This window comes from Cynara cardunculus (assembly GCF_001531365.2).
Source record: "Cynara cardunculus var. scolymus isolate 2C chromosome LG 16, CcrdV1, whole genome shotgun sequence".
NCBI lineage: Eukaryota > Viridiplantae > Streptophyta > Magnoliopsida > Asterales > Asteraceae > Cynara > Cynara cardunculus.
In genome coordinates this window covers 6028725-6045338 of record NC_037543.1, presented here as the reverse complement: position 1 = coordinate 6045338, position 16614 = coordinate 6028725, and the positions used below count along the sequence as shown (strand labels likewise).

General features: G+C 33.9%; 1 protein-coding gene across 2 annotated transcripts; it reads right to left on the bottom strand.

Moving 5' to 3' along the window:
• Positions 1-703: 703 nt before the first annotated feature.
• On the bottom strand, positions 704-12777 carry LOC112529158 (probable histone-arginine methyltransferase 1.3). Of its 2 annotated transcripts, XM_025140258.1 has the most exons (16): positions 12359-12777; positions 10362-10424; positions 9956-10058; positions 8493-8636; positions 8147-8250; positions 7493-7591; positions 7340-7409; positions 6295-6391; positions 5669-5723; positions 5347-5430; positions 3459-3536; positions 2634-2737; positions 2363-2535; positions 2103-2254; positions 1418-1520; positions 704-1176 (listed from the first exon to the last, which is right to left on the bottom strand). In XM_025140258.1, exons 1-15 carry the CDS (start codon positions 12560-12562, stop codon positions 1437-1439), a joined length of 1614 nt encoding a protein of 537 aa, XP_024996026.1. In that variant the 5' UTR covers positions 12563-12777; the 3' UTR covers positions 704-1176; positions 1418-1436. The 2 variants fall into 2 exon arrangements, with proteins under 2 accessions (XP_024996026.1, XP_024996024.1); XM_025140256.1 differs by lacking the exon at positions 704-1176 and having other exon boundaries at positions 1193-1520.
• Positions 12778-16614: the final 3837 nt, after the last annotated feature.

Below are 16614 nucleotides of genomic sequence, written 5' to 3'. Positions count from 1 at the left end.
TAACCCTCACCTTTTTCTATTCCCTCTATTTCTTTGGGGAAATTTTTATCTTATTCACACGTTTTTCACAAAGTCGGGGTCTTCACGGAAACAGCCACTCTGGAGGTCAAATCTGCATATGTTTGGCCCCTCCAAAACCATACCTTCGGGTGGGATATAGTTGGCTTGTTTGGTTTGATTTTGTTTTGTTTTTGTGCACATGCTTTTAGGTTGCAAGCAAAACTCCCACCCAGAACTATGTTCCCAGTTTCTTTACCGTGTTATTCAAAATATACAAAATGCCTGTTTTTTATGACCGGATGGACTCATTCTCGACGAAAAATGTAGAACTGGTCAGGCTTTTGGACCTGGAGTCTGAGTCTACGTCCAAGTCCAAGCGGGTCCAGGGTCCATCTGCAGATTTAGCATGGCAGTTTCATTTTATTAAATGATCGTTTCATTCCTTTAAACAGGAATAAATCCCGGTCCATAATTGATCTGGACCATAAACTGCATAGCTAGTTAGGCCTGAGCAAACTCGTATATACAAAAAAATGAAAGGACAACTACAACACCATGGCCACTACATATTCAACTCCCTTCTTGTCATCTTGATCTCCTCTTGTTTTTATAAACCGATTAGCGAAGTACGCAAGCAGGAATCTCTCCCCCACCATCCAAGTAATAAAAAAGAAGACTCGAGACCAAGGAGTCGTATAAATAATATAAAAAGTAGAGTCGAGGAAAATGAATCGTATGAATAATTAGCTGATAATGTGACAGAAAAAGGACATCCAACATCTAAACATCTTTTGGTTCAACATCCAACGTCTCCAACATCTGAGGGCTCTATCGTCAAACGGGTCCAACATCTGATATCCCGAAATGTTGATGGCTTATTGGAAACAAATAAAAGAAGTAAAGGTTGGCACTAGGCCAGATATTGCAGCAATGTGAGGCCATTGATGACCTTTCTCCTATCAAAAATAACCCTTCAAAATGGGTAATGGGTATAATTCCATCAGAGCCTTAATGATTCAGTCATCTTGAGATAATCCCATATGCCACCCTCTAGTTTTAATGTGTGAACCGAAGTGCTAAGCAACCCTTCTAACCATTCACAACCAAAACCAGCCATGGAAGGTTGAGTGCAAGTACCTTCTAACCGGTGGTAACCAGTCTAAACCAAACAGGGCCCTGCAACAAAAGAGAGTAAATAAAAGGGCACCTCAAATAGTTGTCTGAAAGTAACAATTGGTCAAAATGACTGTATGTAAATGGACTACTAGAAATTAATAATTATTAGTCAAAGAACACTCTAAGAACAAATCAACCATAATTTACAGGCATTGAAACGATACAAAGAGTAAATGGCAGTCTGGGGCCTGACGCTTCAGGGTGCATGCCTTGTATAATGGTACATGATGATGATGATCACCTTTCACTATTATCTTTCCTCAACGGATTGGGACACTGGAATCATTTGATGGTTGTTGGATGAAATCCGACCCGTCTTCATCCAGGGAGGGAAGTTGTAAATCCTGAAAAATAACACAAAATAGAAAAAAAGTTAAACCAGCATCATCTTCATGCCTAAATAATACTACAATCATTATATTCCTTAGAACAAGAGGTGGAAAAAGGTAGACGGATACATAAACGAGAAATTTCGTTAATGCACAAGATCCCATAAGAACTTTGAGGTTAAATGTGCTTGGATGAGAGTAATACTAGGATAAGTCCTCATGTTGCACCTCCTTCCCGTTCTACCCTTTGAAGTAGGGGGAGTTTGCATATATCCCACCCCCAAAACCCTACTTTCGAGTGGGATATATCGAGTTCGTTTCATTTGGTTTTATACATAAACAATAACTTAAATTTTATTAAATGTTTTAAAGGTACCATGGGAAAGGATTTATGAATTGCTTCTACGCTATTTAAAGGTACCATGTATTTAAAGGTACCTCACTTACCGGGTAAGATTCTCAGTCCTTGTTTGCTCACCTGGTAAGGTAAGTGACATCCGCTGAGCGCTTACCCAGTAAGTGTTTGGTAAACAGCCCCCAAGACATATATAGTAGCTAGACTGAAAGGAACCAGTGATACTCAAAGTTAATGCATACCTGTGATTGTAACAGCTGATTTGGCTGCTGATCTTGAGCCACTGAGTAGGCTTGTGGTTGAGACATTCGATAATAAGGCTCTTTTAGATCAAGTCTGCAGCTTGACGTTTGTAGTATTCCTCCTTGTTCAGCACCAGGCCCCCACATTTTAGCTACAACACAACTTGCAACTTGTCATATAGGATTACATTTAAACTACCAACCCAGATGCATCCACAAATGCGCGGTGAAAGGACATAAATAACATTTCTCTAACCAACCTGACATGGTGAGATTAATTGTATAACTCTGAGCACTGTGTGCAATCATGTGAAGATGGCCACTTATTTCTTGTCCAGGCATGACATATATGGGTTGAGACAAGACACAACGCAGTTGATACCAATGAGTTGTAGGTGCACCAGGAGCCGTAGTCAGCCACCTTTGTACGGTGCTGTAGGTCAAGAAATTTAATGTGGAAACTTATTTAGTGGAGATAACTTAGTATGGAGGATCCAGATTGTATAAATTGTAAAAGCATAAAATTATCACCTGCCATTAAAGAGAACGTCAAACCAACATGCCAAACCATGTATTCTAGTGCCCACAGAAGCTATGAATTTCAATGGAATGTTGATTTCATACAAGTCCTCTTCCTGAAAATCGAATAGGGAAAGAGTCCAACATGTAGTGAAAAACGTGAATCAAGCACAAACAGTTGTCTAAGTTAAGTTAAAAATGACTAGTAATAACCTTATTGCTTCACTACAAGAAATTTAATTAAATGCATTTGATGAGGTAAGCCAAGTCACAGAATATTGCCACATGCTTCAAAAACAAGTGTCCTTTCAGCAAATTATCTTCCAAACATATTTGTTCATTTAGCAATCCTCAATTGATGTCCTATCAGAATATGAGCTCCCATTTCTAAAATTACATGCAAGACATTTTGCAATGATGCAGTTCACTTGATAATAACTTGCATAAATGCTTTCTCTTATAAGAGAGTCAAATGGGTATTCATACCATCCAAATTTTTACTGGGTTAAGTTTACTAACGAATGGGACTTGAAACTTTTACTTCCTTTTCTTGCTCCCAGGTACTTCAGTCATGCAATACAATCCACTAAAGTTCATAGATTAATGCCTAAACACTTTAAGAGTTCTGCGACGATCATGCCTTCCATTCAATGACTAAGATAGTCTTATGAGGGAATCCAAAGCACAGAAATTTCTACGTGCAAGTCCTAGAAATCCTAGTTCCTATGAAAGTCACACTAAAATAGGTTAAACATAGTAGATAAAAAGTTTTCAAGATGGTCAACATGTAAAACTGCGACATTGCCCACCATCATTAGCAAATAAAAATCACAATACCTTCACAGTAGTAAAATTTATCACATGGGAAACTGCAGGAGCCACCAACAACCTTGGATCAAAAGCATCAACTACTGGCTGCAAATAATATCAAACACAAAGTTACTATAGATAAAAGAAACAGATATGTCATGAATGACAGTATTCAAATTCAACATAGAAAAAGCCATATGAAATACTTAAAATAGCTAACAACTATGTTTGCTAAAGTGGACCTCACTTGCAATCCAATTGAGTAAAAACGCCTCATCAACTAGAGGGGCAGCACTATACCCTAATATATGGCAGGCTGATGCAATAAGCATCCATGTTATGACTTGCTTCAGTAACTAGCTGTCAATCTCCCTTTAAGTTGGAGATATCCCATGATTCCCAACTTGAGACAATTCCAAGTCACAAAATGCAATATTGAGATAGATCAAACTAAATAAGATGTAGGAGTGACAATGCAGCAGGTTCGTTTCTCACTGCAATGAAATTCCTTTTGTTCTTGTTTCATGAAATAGCAATATGCATGTAGGTGGCGGAGGGGCAGGCTTTTGCAGGGCCCTGTCCCATCTCCCCAACATGGAAAAGATAGGGGTAAGCGAAAACAGGAGGCGGAGCAGATATGAGGGTGAGTTTTTTAACCAATTCGGAATCAAAACCTGCATTAGTTATGACCCAAAGAAAACACATCCACAATGTTCATATATCATTATAAAAGATTGCATAGTATATATTTGTAAATATACACCTTATATGTGTATTTTCCTTTGTAATTGCATTTATATTTTGCCTTTTGGTATTGGAAAACATAATATAACATTTATAGTTTATAGTGTCTAATTGTATTTTATAAGTTACGAGTATTAGGAATTCAATATGATAAAAGTTGGTCAGGGCCAGGGCTGGGTGGATGTGGGCTGGAATAATTGGGGTGGGCCGAATTTAAGGTAGAATAAAAGCAGAGGTGAGACAGAAACTCTGCCTTTTAGGTAATAGCTTTTGATCAGTGTTCTAAAAGGCATTAGGCAATAGTACGCAGTAGACTGAACACCCAGTGTTTACATGATTAAGCAACGATTAAGTGGATTTATAGGCGAATAAATTAAGGTGTAGCCTTAATGTATAAAATACAGTTCGTTCGTATAAAGCACCCTTTACTGTTAAAGTTACCTTTTTGTCAATTATCAGTATTTCTAAAAAAGCAATAAATGCAGCTATATGGTTGAGTGACCTTCCAGCTTGAAAGCCTAAGCAAGGCTTGAGGCACACACTTCAGCGTAGCAACGGAGAACCATTTAAGAGAGTTGTGAAGCAAACTCTTTTACAATCCTAACCATCAAGGTTTACCCATAGTTGGTGATCAAGGAGCTAAAGAGGAGTAGTCAAGAAACTAGATTGTTTCACACCAGGACTAAATGACTAAAACTGCCTTTTCAATTAAGTCTGCAAGTTGGTTCTTCCCCTCACAGGGGTTGTTGACCTGTAGTATTATCAATCATATCTCAAAGATATTCCAATGGAAGAACTTCCATACCATGACTATATTAGGATCATAGATTTCTTAATTAGAAGTCATGCATGGTGTCTACATAGTAAATGGTCCATGACATACACTTCAACTTGAGAAGTGTGTTAGAGCTACACAATTTATATATATAATTTATCCTAATAATATATTTCACATCTGGATTTAATTGCACACTCCATCCCTATTTGTTCATGCTCTGATTAATGAATAACTTTTTGAGAACCATATTTTTCAAAAATATAATTAATAAACGTAAAATATAAACAAAAAGACTTCCTAAAACACAAGCAGTCGTGAACAAAGAAGCTACTCAGAAGACCCCAAATTAATGCTTATTTCACCTATTTTTTAATGTATGCAAGCAAGACAAACCTGTGAAAAATATCCTTGGAATGCAGTACCATGTAAAGCTGTCAAATCAACCCCATAATAATTTTGTTGCTGCCAAAATAGTGCCTGGATAACAAGGAGCAAGAATTAAGTATGCCTCTTATAGCAAAACCATATATAGAAACTACGACATGCAAATTATAATCAAGACATCATTAATATGTTTTAGAATACGCATGTTGCACAAGACCAGAACTGAACATCATATTCTCTATCAAAGTGAATCTAGATTGTTTAGAAACAAACAAAAAGAAAGGAAACTGACATTAAATAAATCAAATAACCAACCACGAAAAGCCACTACCTTGTTTGCAATCTCAACATAGAGATACTCATCGCTGAATGGTGCCATGTGAATTCTGAAAAATTTAAAGAACACACATATATATATCAACATTAAAAGGCATACATATTACGTACATATATGCAAAGTACAACATAGAACTTTAGAACCACATGCACATCAAGTGCATGCATAAAATTACACTAAATTGGGAAGGGGGTCTCAACAAACAAATAGGCAACAGCAACGTATACGAGTGTCGCTTAATCAGCATGACACAACAAGAAAGATTCACTACTTTGTGGATATTATTTTTCATCGAAAATATATGTGCTTCACAAACATGGACATCTTGGAAGGATTATCAACTCCCATATAAGAATTTCAGATTAAAAATGGCATAAACGGTCAGGTTTGCATCATATGATGTACCCATGTGTTCTTGATCAAGAGGCACACAACATCCTGTGTTAATACAATAAAAACCAAGCATATGAAGAGTTATAAAACAGATGGGAACGTAATCATGCAATTATAGAGCACATTGAGGCCCTTCCTTAGACTTGTTATATCATGTTCAAGAAAGATGTTCAAATGCGTTCGATGCACCATAGTTTAAATATCATATGATTCTAGTTAAAAATCACCTTCCAACAGTGGGGAACATTTTTCCATTAGGGACGAGAAACCGATCTCTTGCAATGACATAGGATTCCAGCATTCTTTCATTCACTAACAGGGTGCCTGCAAGAAGGGATGATAAGATACAAGGCAGACTTTATCAGATACAGCAAAAGAAATTTGACTGGCATTCTATTAAGTATTAATGGAAGAGACGTAAATTTTTCCTATAAGATTTGGTCCATTTCTGGTCCAATGACCTGGCCAGAGGTACTATCCACCCAAAAATTTGCTTTAACAGCTATTTGTCTAGTATGTCACCCACCTATATGCTCGCAATTTTAAAACCTCACGTTAGCCTTTCATATTCACCATATTTCAAATGGACAAGTGAGAGAGGAAGTGAGCTAACTTTTAATATTATTCCTCCAATAGAAGCACTTTATTAGTCACCACTAACAAAATGTAGCTAGATTTGAGTGGCAAGATAAGCACCTGGGCATGAACATATAACAATCATCCACCTTTTGCTATATACTCATAGGGTGAATATACCATGCCTTAGAATGAACGACGACAGGAAGGATATCTACGAGAATATGATATATAGATATGTGTGTGTGTGTGTGTGTGAACCCAAATTCTAGTAGGAGAAATGGATTAAAGGCTACAAAAGTCTTAAAACTAGGCAGCTCATGTCAAAAAAGAAAAACAAAAATGAGATCAATGCCTACAACTACATGGTGGCCAACAGGAGGGACACCTACCACATAATGGTGGCCAACCTGAACAGATATCCCTATGTCTACAAGATCAATATCCCACAAGAGCTCTTTCTGATTATGTCATTATTCCAAAAGGAAACAAGCACAGGCAGCCAAGCATTGCATGATTAATCAGGTTCAACATCCAAGGCGAGTTGCTATTTTTCTCTCATGGACCATAGTTTGGGAATATTCTTCCCTCGTTTAACATCACAACAAAAGATAATAGGATGGCAACATGTGATAAGAACCATGTAATCAGTTCAGCATTAACAATGATAATAGACACATGACATAATGAACTTACCCATAGGCTCTGAGATCAATATATCGGCTTTCTCTGGCAATTCTACATCTTCAACTTTGCCCTTGATAACCTGCATTTTAATGACAGGGTCCCCCCAGGATAAGACAKAGAGCATTACATGTAGATTGCCTTGTACTAAGAAATGGAACAAACCGTAATTCTTTGTCCCAATATAGGATTCCCAGCAATAAGCTTCTGAGCATAGTCAGCCATTTCAGATGCTTCCACAGCATAAACATGTTTTGCACCAGCCTAACGAGTGCCAAGGAGGAGATGGGGATACATAAGGAACCAAGAGAAGGAGCAAACAAGAAGATCAATTATGTGATTTGTCATTTTAGGCGACATCACCAAGCAACATGAGTATGTAATAGTACCAGGGGTGTTCATCGGTTGAATCTCAATGGATTTTAGGCAGAAAGGATCCAATACAATCATCCACTGGATGTTGGATATTGCCAACCAAACCAATCCAATCCAGTTAAAGATGGACAACCGATCCGATTGGATCCGATCCAATCCAACCCAATGGATGATTGGATCCATGATCCAATTATCCAACCAATTAATCCAATATTTACGATTTTGTTATTTTCTATTTTCATTTTTTAACATACTGAAATTTATAATATTAGATCGATAATTAGACAGGTAAGTGGATGGTAATTGGAATGGATTAGATTGGTTCAGTTTTACTAGATTTTGGATTGTCATCCAAGAACCGAGCGATCCAATTCGGATGCTTAAATTTTGGATCTGATGACTTTCTGCACACCCCTAGATAGTACAAGTATCAACTAGCAGCACCTGAGCAGCAAATAATGATAGTATGCCACTTCCAGCACCAACATCAACCACTACACGGCCAGCAAAATCTACTTGGTTCTCAATGACAGCAGCATAGTAGGAACCTGAAAGAGGAAAATTTATCATGCATTTCAGTTCCATAAGATCCCAACGATTTTCATCTGAGACATGCTTATTGAGATGAATTCATCTTAGCAGCAGAATGTGATAGACGCTCCTTGAAAAAGAACTCATCATAATCGAGCACATCAGCTTTTAATTGAATAAGACTAATAGATGGATAGTTGGATACCAATGCCAGTTTAGCAAATCAGCGAAAAAAGAAAAAGGTGAGTGGTATATTGACCTGTTCTCACATAATCCTGCAACATATTTTGCTGATGTAGCAGCTGCCCATAGTAATGGAAATACATTTTAGCAGAAGATGCTTCTATTTTATCATCAAATTTGCTTTTAGAAGAAGAAACTGTTCCATTTGGTAAAGTTGATCCTGTAAAAAGAAAAAACAAATAATCAGGTCATTTAGTGATTGCATTTGCTGCTATAAAAATATAATCTGCATAAAATATGATTACCATCCCACAGTGCTTTTTCATTAGATGTTTTCACTCTTTTACTTTAATTTTAATCTATGTGAAAAGAGTAGCCCAGCCATCTTGTATAAGCAAAGATGTCTAACATCTAGCCGCATATGCAGGATATTTTTCAAAGGGGTAAAAAATTTATATACTTGATAGAATGATAGAACAAGGAAGAGCATCACTATGTTGGATTTGTTCTCGCCCCAATTATGAAATAGCTTCCCAAAAACTTTCCAAGTGTTCTTAAGAAAAGGGGGAAAACACAGATAACACAAAGAAGCAAAATTTTAGGCCCGTCAATTTATCTTCAATCACTTTTTATTCAAGAATTTAGATTTACAACATACTTTCCTAATTTTCTTTATAATATGATTTTTGCACTTCTCTACCACCTCTCTTCCAAAACCTAGAACTTCTGAGTTTTTGGATTCATTATTGACATAAAAAAAGTACTTCGAGAATTAAAAAAATGTCTCAGTCTATGACGTATAAATTAACATTGAACACGTGTTTTCAGCTACATAAATATCAATTTGGATTCCAAATAGATATCTTTGACAACTAGGTAGAAATATATCTCTATGGGAATGGAAAAATAAAATAAATGCAAATGCTACTACAAATTATCAAATTTTATATATATGAAGTGAATGGAAGTGAAATGAGATCATCTTCTTATAAGAAAACATCAAAGAATATAATAAAAATAACAAATAGGCTCCCAAAGGTTCTCATGCATTCTCTGGATTTTTCTCTCCTTGTACATTGAACAATATAACAATTAATTTCTTCTGATGAATCATGTCAAAACAGTAATTCAGCCCTGTTATTTTATGATTGTATCGGTGTGCATCATATAAATGTTCTTCACATGTTATTACTTATCTCTATTCACACTGATGTGGAATGCATCAATGCACTCACTGAACCGAATGTCTCATATTTCATTTCTAATACTCCATTTTGTCAAAAGAAACTGATTTAAGAACTCAAACATGCTCACAGAACATGTGGAATGCCAGTTAAAACAGCAAGAATCAGCAACAACTTCAAACACACATCAAAAACCAAATCTCACATGATATTATATGCACCTAAATAATTGTCGATACAATTTAAGCAAAATATGTAGAAAGTCAAGAGGTGTAATCATGAGACAAAAGAAATTACAATAACCAAAAACACGTATCATCAGAAAATGATATAACATTTGCACAAGTTAACAGACCTTGAACAACCACTTCCTTTTTCCATTGCTCAAATGCATCATGGAAGGAGCTACTTTCCTCCTCCTCTTTAAATTGAACAGTGACTCCCTTTGAATAAGTTTTCTGATTCAAACGTGAGAATATTAACAGGCATGGTCACCTAACACATGCATATTACAAATCATAATACCAATAGAAGTTTAAATAATCACATTCTTTCTTATATCATTTGGAATAGATATAGGTACTTTATAAATATGAAAATTGAATTGGAAGTGTTCATTCAAGCATAACTCTGTAAGTAATAAAAAAACATGCTAAAAAATATCCATTTTGGGATATGAACCAGCATATACAGAAAATAAATAAATATATATATATATATAGGTCATAGTAAGTAATTAAAAATTAGTTACATTGGCATACCTCTTTGATGGTTTCAGAACCTTCTGATACACAGAGTGATTGAACCTCACCTAACCTGAAGAGCTGAAACCCCCCAAAAGAAGAAGTGAGAACATGAATACAAACCAAACAAAAAAATTAGTTGTTCACATTACAAATTAAAAGGCTTGATACATCATAATTTACAAGCTTATAGTGAATTAAAAGAGCATCTTCGTAAGTACGGGTCTCCTACTTTGGTATTGTTTCCATAGCTGTTACTAGTTTTACTTTCTAGCAAATAAAGAAGCATGTTCGAAGATGTCTTCTGGTTTTTTTCTTTTGATTTTCTTTCCATGAAAATTAAAATGTCAACACTCTTGCTTATTTTTCAGTAAGTGAATCTGCTTGTACCTTAGAGATAAAAAGGAATTCCATTTATACAAGTTGCACCAGCCAATAGTTTTTGTTTGAAAATAAGTTCAGAAAAGAATGACATAAGGATATAATGTTTGGTGCTTGAAGCAACATAACTTTGCATTCATGAAGCACCATTGTATGCTAGTGTAAGCTGCCCAAGATGTCTCTATTATCCTAATTGAAGCACAAACATTGCTTCTAGCAGTTTAAGACAAGTCTGTTTCTCACTTCTTTCAAAGTACTCCCTCGTTCAACTAGAGTGCAGTTTGTAAAATTCAAACACTCCCATGTAAGAGTTTTTATAGTATTAAATGGCTTAATGTGCTCAGGAATAAGAAATGAACTAGATACAAACCCAAAAAAGAAAGAAAAAAAAACTTTCGCTTCTGGCATTACAAACATTAATAAGCATGATACTTCACAATTTCAAGCTTATAATAAATTAACAGAGCTTCTGCTTAAGAAAAGATCTCCTACTTCGATGTTGTTATCATAGTTGTCATCAGTTTTACCATCTAGCAAATATAGAAGCAGATTGAATATGTCTACTGATCTTTTTGTTGTTTTGTTTTGCTTCAACGGAAGTTGAAATGTGGTAGCTTTCTGCTTATTTTTCACCAAGTCAAACTGCTTTGAACCTAAAGATACAAATGAACTAAATTTATACAAGCCGCGTTCATTTTACTTGGAAACAAGTTATAGAAGGAAAAGAACCGAAGGACAAGAAATTTGGGTGTCAGAAGGAAAGAATTTCCATCTACTTAAGCATCCACTCTGACCTTTGTTCAGCCTTACCTTTTCACTCACTTTTTCACAAGCTGGGGTCTTCACGAGTACGGCCACTCTACCCTTTGAGGTAGTGGGCAGGTCTGCGTACATCTTACCTCTCCCAAATACGTCCATCTACTTAAGCATTATGCATGCTATTGTAATATACCCCAGAAAAAACATGAAGTTTCTCTTTCAAAATACTCTCTCCGTTCCAAAACTAGAGTCCACTTTGTAATATTGAAAACTGGAATGCTCCCAAGTAAAAGTTCTCATAGCGTTAAAAGTCCCAAAGTGCTCGATTTTACCACTCCCTACGATACTCAAGGCCAATTTGTTTAGTCCATTTCTCATCTCTTATCCAGGGTCCAAGTGTGTACAAATTATTCATATCATATAAGTGGGACCCACAACATGGAAATGAGAAATGAAATCATATGAAGGAAAGAAAAAAAGTGGTCAAATTACAACTCAAATAGCACATACTTTGGGAGGTGGACTCTGACAGAGAGAGCACTTGGAAAGAGATATTAACAAAGCAATCCCTCTTAAAAGATCAAAACTTTTACCAACACGATTATCAACAATGCCAGAATAGCAATGTTGTAAGGTTAAAACACATTCCAACTAATCAGGAAAACATAAATCAATCAAGATGAAAACAATGACGTAAATCAAACCGTAACATGCCCCTTTCAAAAATAACTCAATCAAAAGAACACATATGATCAGTGCCTCGAAATAAATCAAAAACCAGCCAAAATGAAAACAGAAAGGTCAGTTTCCAAAAAAAAAAAATTGAAAATTTCTTAAATCAACAAACTAGTAACGAATCAAAGAAAGAGGGTTACCTGAGCCGTTCGAAGGTCGAAGTTAAGAGAGTGTTGTCCCTCGGGGTCTAGGAAGAACTGTAGCTCCGGGAAGCCGGAAGCAGACCCAAAAGTAGCGGAGAGAGGACCGGAAACAGGCTTTGGAGGGTTTGATGAAAGCAAAGAAATAGAGGCAACAGTGAAATTTTGATGGTGTCTCATATTTTCAGCTGGTAGAGTATCCATTGTTGTATTGGAGCTGACTCTGTTTCAGTGGGTAGATTGCGTGTGCATATGTGTTGGTATCAATTCGCCTGTGACTATATATGTATATGGTGTGTGTGTGTGTGTGTGTGTGTGTAATGTATGGGGGGTGGTGGTTTGTGAAAGAGAAGCTAGGGTTTATGGGTTAGAGAGAGAAAGCGCGAAGGTTGAAAGAGAGTGAAGATTTGAGGGCCGCAATGACTTGCTTTTCTTCACACTCCTTTCCTTTGTTCTTGCTGCCTCACTCTCCATCCTCCCATTCACTAAATTAAACCCAAAATCACAATTTTTCTTTTTCAAACAAAACCCGAAATAACAATTAATACTATGTTGCATATGATGTCGTTTTGATGGACTAAAAATTTATCCGATAAGTAAATAATAGTGTTAAATTTTATCCAAAAACACTTACCGAGTAAATGTTTAGTACTAAAATATATAATTAAATTTTTTTTTTTGAAGTGTAGATTTTAATATAAATTTTATTTACTATAATATTCTCTAATTTATCATCTTAATATATTTTTTATAAAAAAATAATAACTCAATCTTATTGATGGAATTGAATAAAATAAAACAAATTTTCTCATTTTAAATGGTTTAGTCCCTAAATTATTTTTTTGAATGAAAAACTGTTAAACTTTCTCATTTTGAATTACTAGGAGAGTACTCATGCAATGTATCGAGATACATCTTAATTTTAGTGTTTCGTTTTATTCTTTTTTTATGTCGATATAATGCCGTTTTATGTGGTTTTGAGAAAACGATAATATTTTTATTTTTGAATAAAATATAAATTTAAAAAGATCGTAAATTTTTTTCAAAAAATATCGATATCAATATCAAATTAATCTTTTAAAAGTTCTTGTGTTTTGATGTAATTTTCTTAATTAATTTTTTTAATTATAATTTAATTTAGGTTTAATAATATAATTTTTCTAAAAGATAATAACTAATTAATCTGTTAGAACTCAATTATTATCCTAATTATATTTTAGATTTTTTATATTTAAAATAAGATGTTTATTCAATATTCGATTATGTTTATCTGCAGTTAGTTACACGAATTCAAATATGAAGTTTTAATAAGTTGTACTTATGCATAATTTAATTATAATATTAAATTTTAAGTAATATGCATCAATAAACAGTACTTCGTGCATAAAAAATGATTTTTTAAAGTTTTTGTCAAATATTTTATAATATAGTATAGATTAAGTCACTGAACTATTTTTTGAATAAGAAAATCATTAAATTTTCACATTTTAAATGATTATGATCTTGATTTTTTTTAAATGTAGGTAACCAATTTTTAAAAGTGTCATGGTTTGTTTATTTAAAAAAATGTTTAATACTTAATCTATACTATATTATAAAGCATTTGACAAAAACTCTTAAAAACCATTTTTTTATGCGTAAAGTACTGTTTATTAATGGATATTACTTAAAACTCAATATTACAAGTAAATCTATATCTATACTATATTATAAAGCATTTGACAAAAACTCTTAAAAACCACTTTTTATGCGTAAAGTACTGTTTATTAATGTATATTACTTAAAACTCAAGATTACAAGTAAATCTATATTATATTATAAAGCATTTGACAAAAACTCTTAAAAACCATTTTTTATGCGTAAAGTACTGTTTATTAATGCATATTACTTAAAATTCAAGATTACAAGTAAATTGTGCATAAGTACAACTTATTAAAGCTCCATATCTGAATTCGTGTAACTAACTGCAGATAAACATAATCAAATACAGAATAAACATCTCATTTTAAATATAAAAAATCTAAAATATAATTAAGATAATCATTAAGTTTTAACAAAATACTTAATTATTATCTTTATAAGAAAAAAATTATGCATAAAGTATAATTTATTAAAACTCTGTGTTTGAATTCATGTAACTAACGGCAAATAAACATAATTAAATAAATGATAAATATCTTATTTTAAAATCTAAAAAATCTAAAATATGATTAGGATAATTATCAAGTTCTAACAAAATAATTAATTATTATATTTATAAAAAAATTATATTATTAAATTAAATATAAATTACTTCGTTATTGAACTTTGCCCTCTCCCAATGTTGATCGGGCTCGGCTTGCTTGGAACCTTCCTTAGCCGTCTGTTTCTTTTGTGATGTCTGTCTGTTTGTGTGAGCTCCTCCGCTCTCCTAGTTTTCTTGGTGCGGTATAGGGTGTGCCTTTTGTAGGCCCCTTCTCCTGCCCCTGTGGTGTCCCCCGTTGTTTCCCGGTCTTGGCTTGACTGGGCTCTTTCCTTATGGTCGGCTTCTTTCTCTGTCTCTCTTCCTCTCTTTCTCTCTTCTTCTCTTTCCCTCTTTTCTTCCCTCTTCCCCTCTTCTCCCCTTCTTTTTTCTCTCATTTTCCCTCTCTTCTCGTCTTTCTTCTTCTTTGCCTCCCTCTTTCTTTCCCTTCTGGGTGCCTTGGATTCTGGTAGTCGAGGTTTCCTCCTACCCGAGCGCTTCATTGTTGCTGTTTTAGCGTTTTAGTGTTTTATCTTGATCTGGAAGGGTCTCCCCTTCCCTATCAAAAATTAAGTTATAATAAAAAATTGAATTAAAAAATTACACAATGAAAAATTTTAAATAGTTAATTTGATACCAATATCAATATATTTTTGTCAAATTTTATGATATATTCAAATTTATATTTTATTGAAAAATAAAAATATCATCGTTTTTTCAAAATCACATACAACCATATTATGACATCGACTGAGATAAAAAATAAAATTAAATATTAAAATCAAGATGTATCCCGCTGCGTTGTGCAAGTACCCTTCTAGTCAATCAAAATGAGAAGGTTTATAGTTTCTTCATTCAAAACTAGAAGGTCTAATGGTTTTTTTTATTCAAAACTAGAAGGTCTAATGGTTTTTTTATTCAAAAAAATAGTTCAGAGACTTAATAATTCAAAATGAGAAAGTTCAATGATTTTTTTTTCATTCACAAAACAGTCTAGGGACTAAACCATTCAAAATGGAAAAGTTTGTTGGGTTTTTTTGAACTTTTCCCATAAACTAATCAATTTTTCCTCCCAACATCAAGTTATAGAGAATTCTCTATATTTAGAGTTTTCTCCATTATTCTCTATTTTATAGAACAAGATAGCAAAATTGTTGAGGCATTTTAGAGAACAAAAACTGACGTTTTTTTATCTTAGAGAAGCTATTGGAGATGCTCTTACTTAGTCAAACATATATTATACCGTTGTTAATCAGATGCAGACAACTTTTAACGTAACTTAAATTAAGGGCCAAGTCATCCAGACACCTCCAAATCCTCCTTATATTATCGCATTTGATAAGAGTTCTTATATTTTTGCAAATTGAAGGTGTTATTGTTTGAACAACCTCCTTTTGGTTGCTTTTTCGATTCAACTAATTTTTTTTAAAAATTCGAAAATAGAGAAACTGGGTGAGAGGTGTCAAAAAAATTAAATTTTGGAAAACTATCTAAAAATTATTATTTAAGAGAAAAAATGATTTTTTTCATTATTTTCACCAATAAAAATCTTTAAAACATGCAATTTGGTAGGGGTATAAACGATACGAGACAACTCGTGAGCTACTCGAGATCGACCCGGTCAACGCTCGACTCGAATAGGCTTGGCTCGAACTCAAGCGCGGCTCAACATATTAACGAGTCGAGTCAAGCTACCCAATACTCGACTTGAAAAGCTTGTGAGATACTCGATTATTTTATATATATAATTAGTTTTAAAAATAATCAGTTTTTATGATAAAATTTGTAAAATATAAATAATAAAAATGTCTTATATTTTAGATATTTAAATAAAATTATGCATTTTTTAATTATAAATATTAATTTTTTATTAAAATCACTATTGAAAAAAGACAAAGAAATACTATAAAAAGGGTTAGTGAAATTGTCTCACGTTGGAAGAGAGATGATAAAGAAAGGGAGAAAAGATTTATAAAAAGAGATGAAGGTGAATGGAATTTTCTAACTTTGTTTTTTTATTGATGAAATTTGAAGT

Bases quoted from the DNA above. Each gene is read 5' to 3' on its own strand.
- LOC112529158 (XM_025140258.1), bottom strand. From the start codon at position 12,562: ATGGATACTCTACCAGCTGAAAATATGAGACACCATCAAAATTTCACT. The intron at 5,431-5,668 runs GTAGTGGCTTTT...CTTGTTATCCAG, and splicing joins ATGTTGAGATTGCAAACAAG to GCACTATTTTGGCAGCAACA. The intron at 2,536-2,633 runs GTGATAATTTTA...CTTGACCTACAG, and splicing joins GACGTTCTCTTTAATGGCAG to CACCGTACAAAGGTGGCTGA.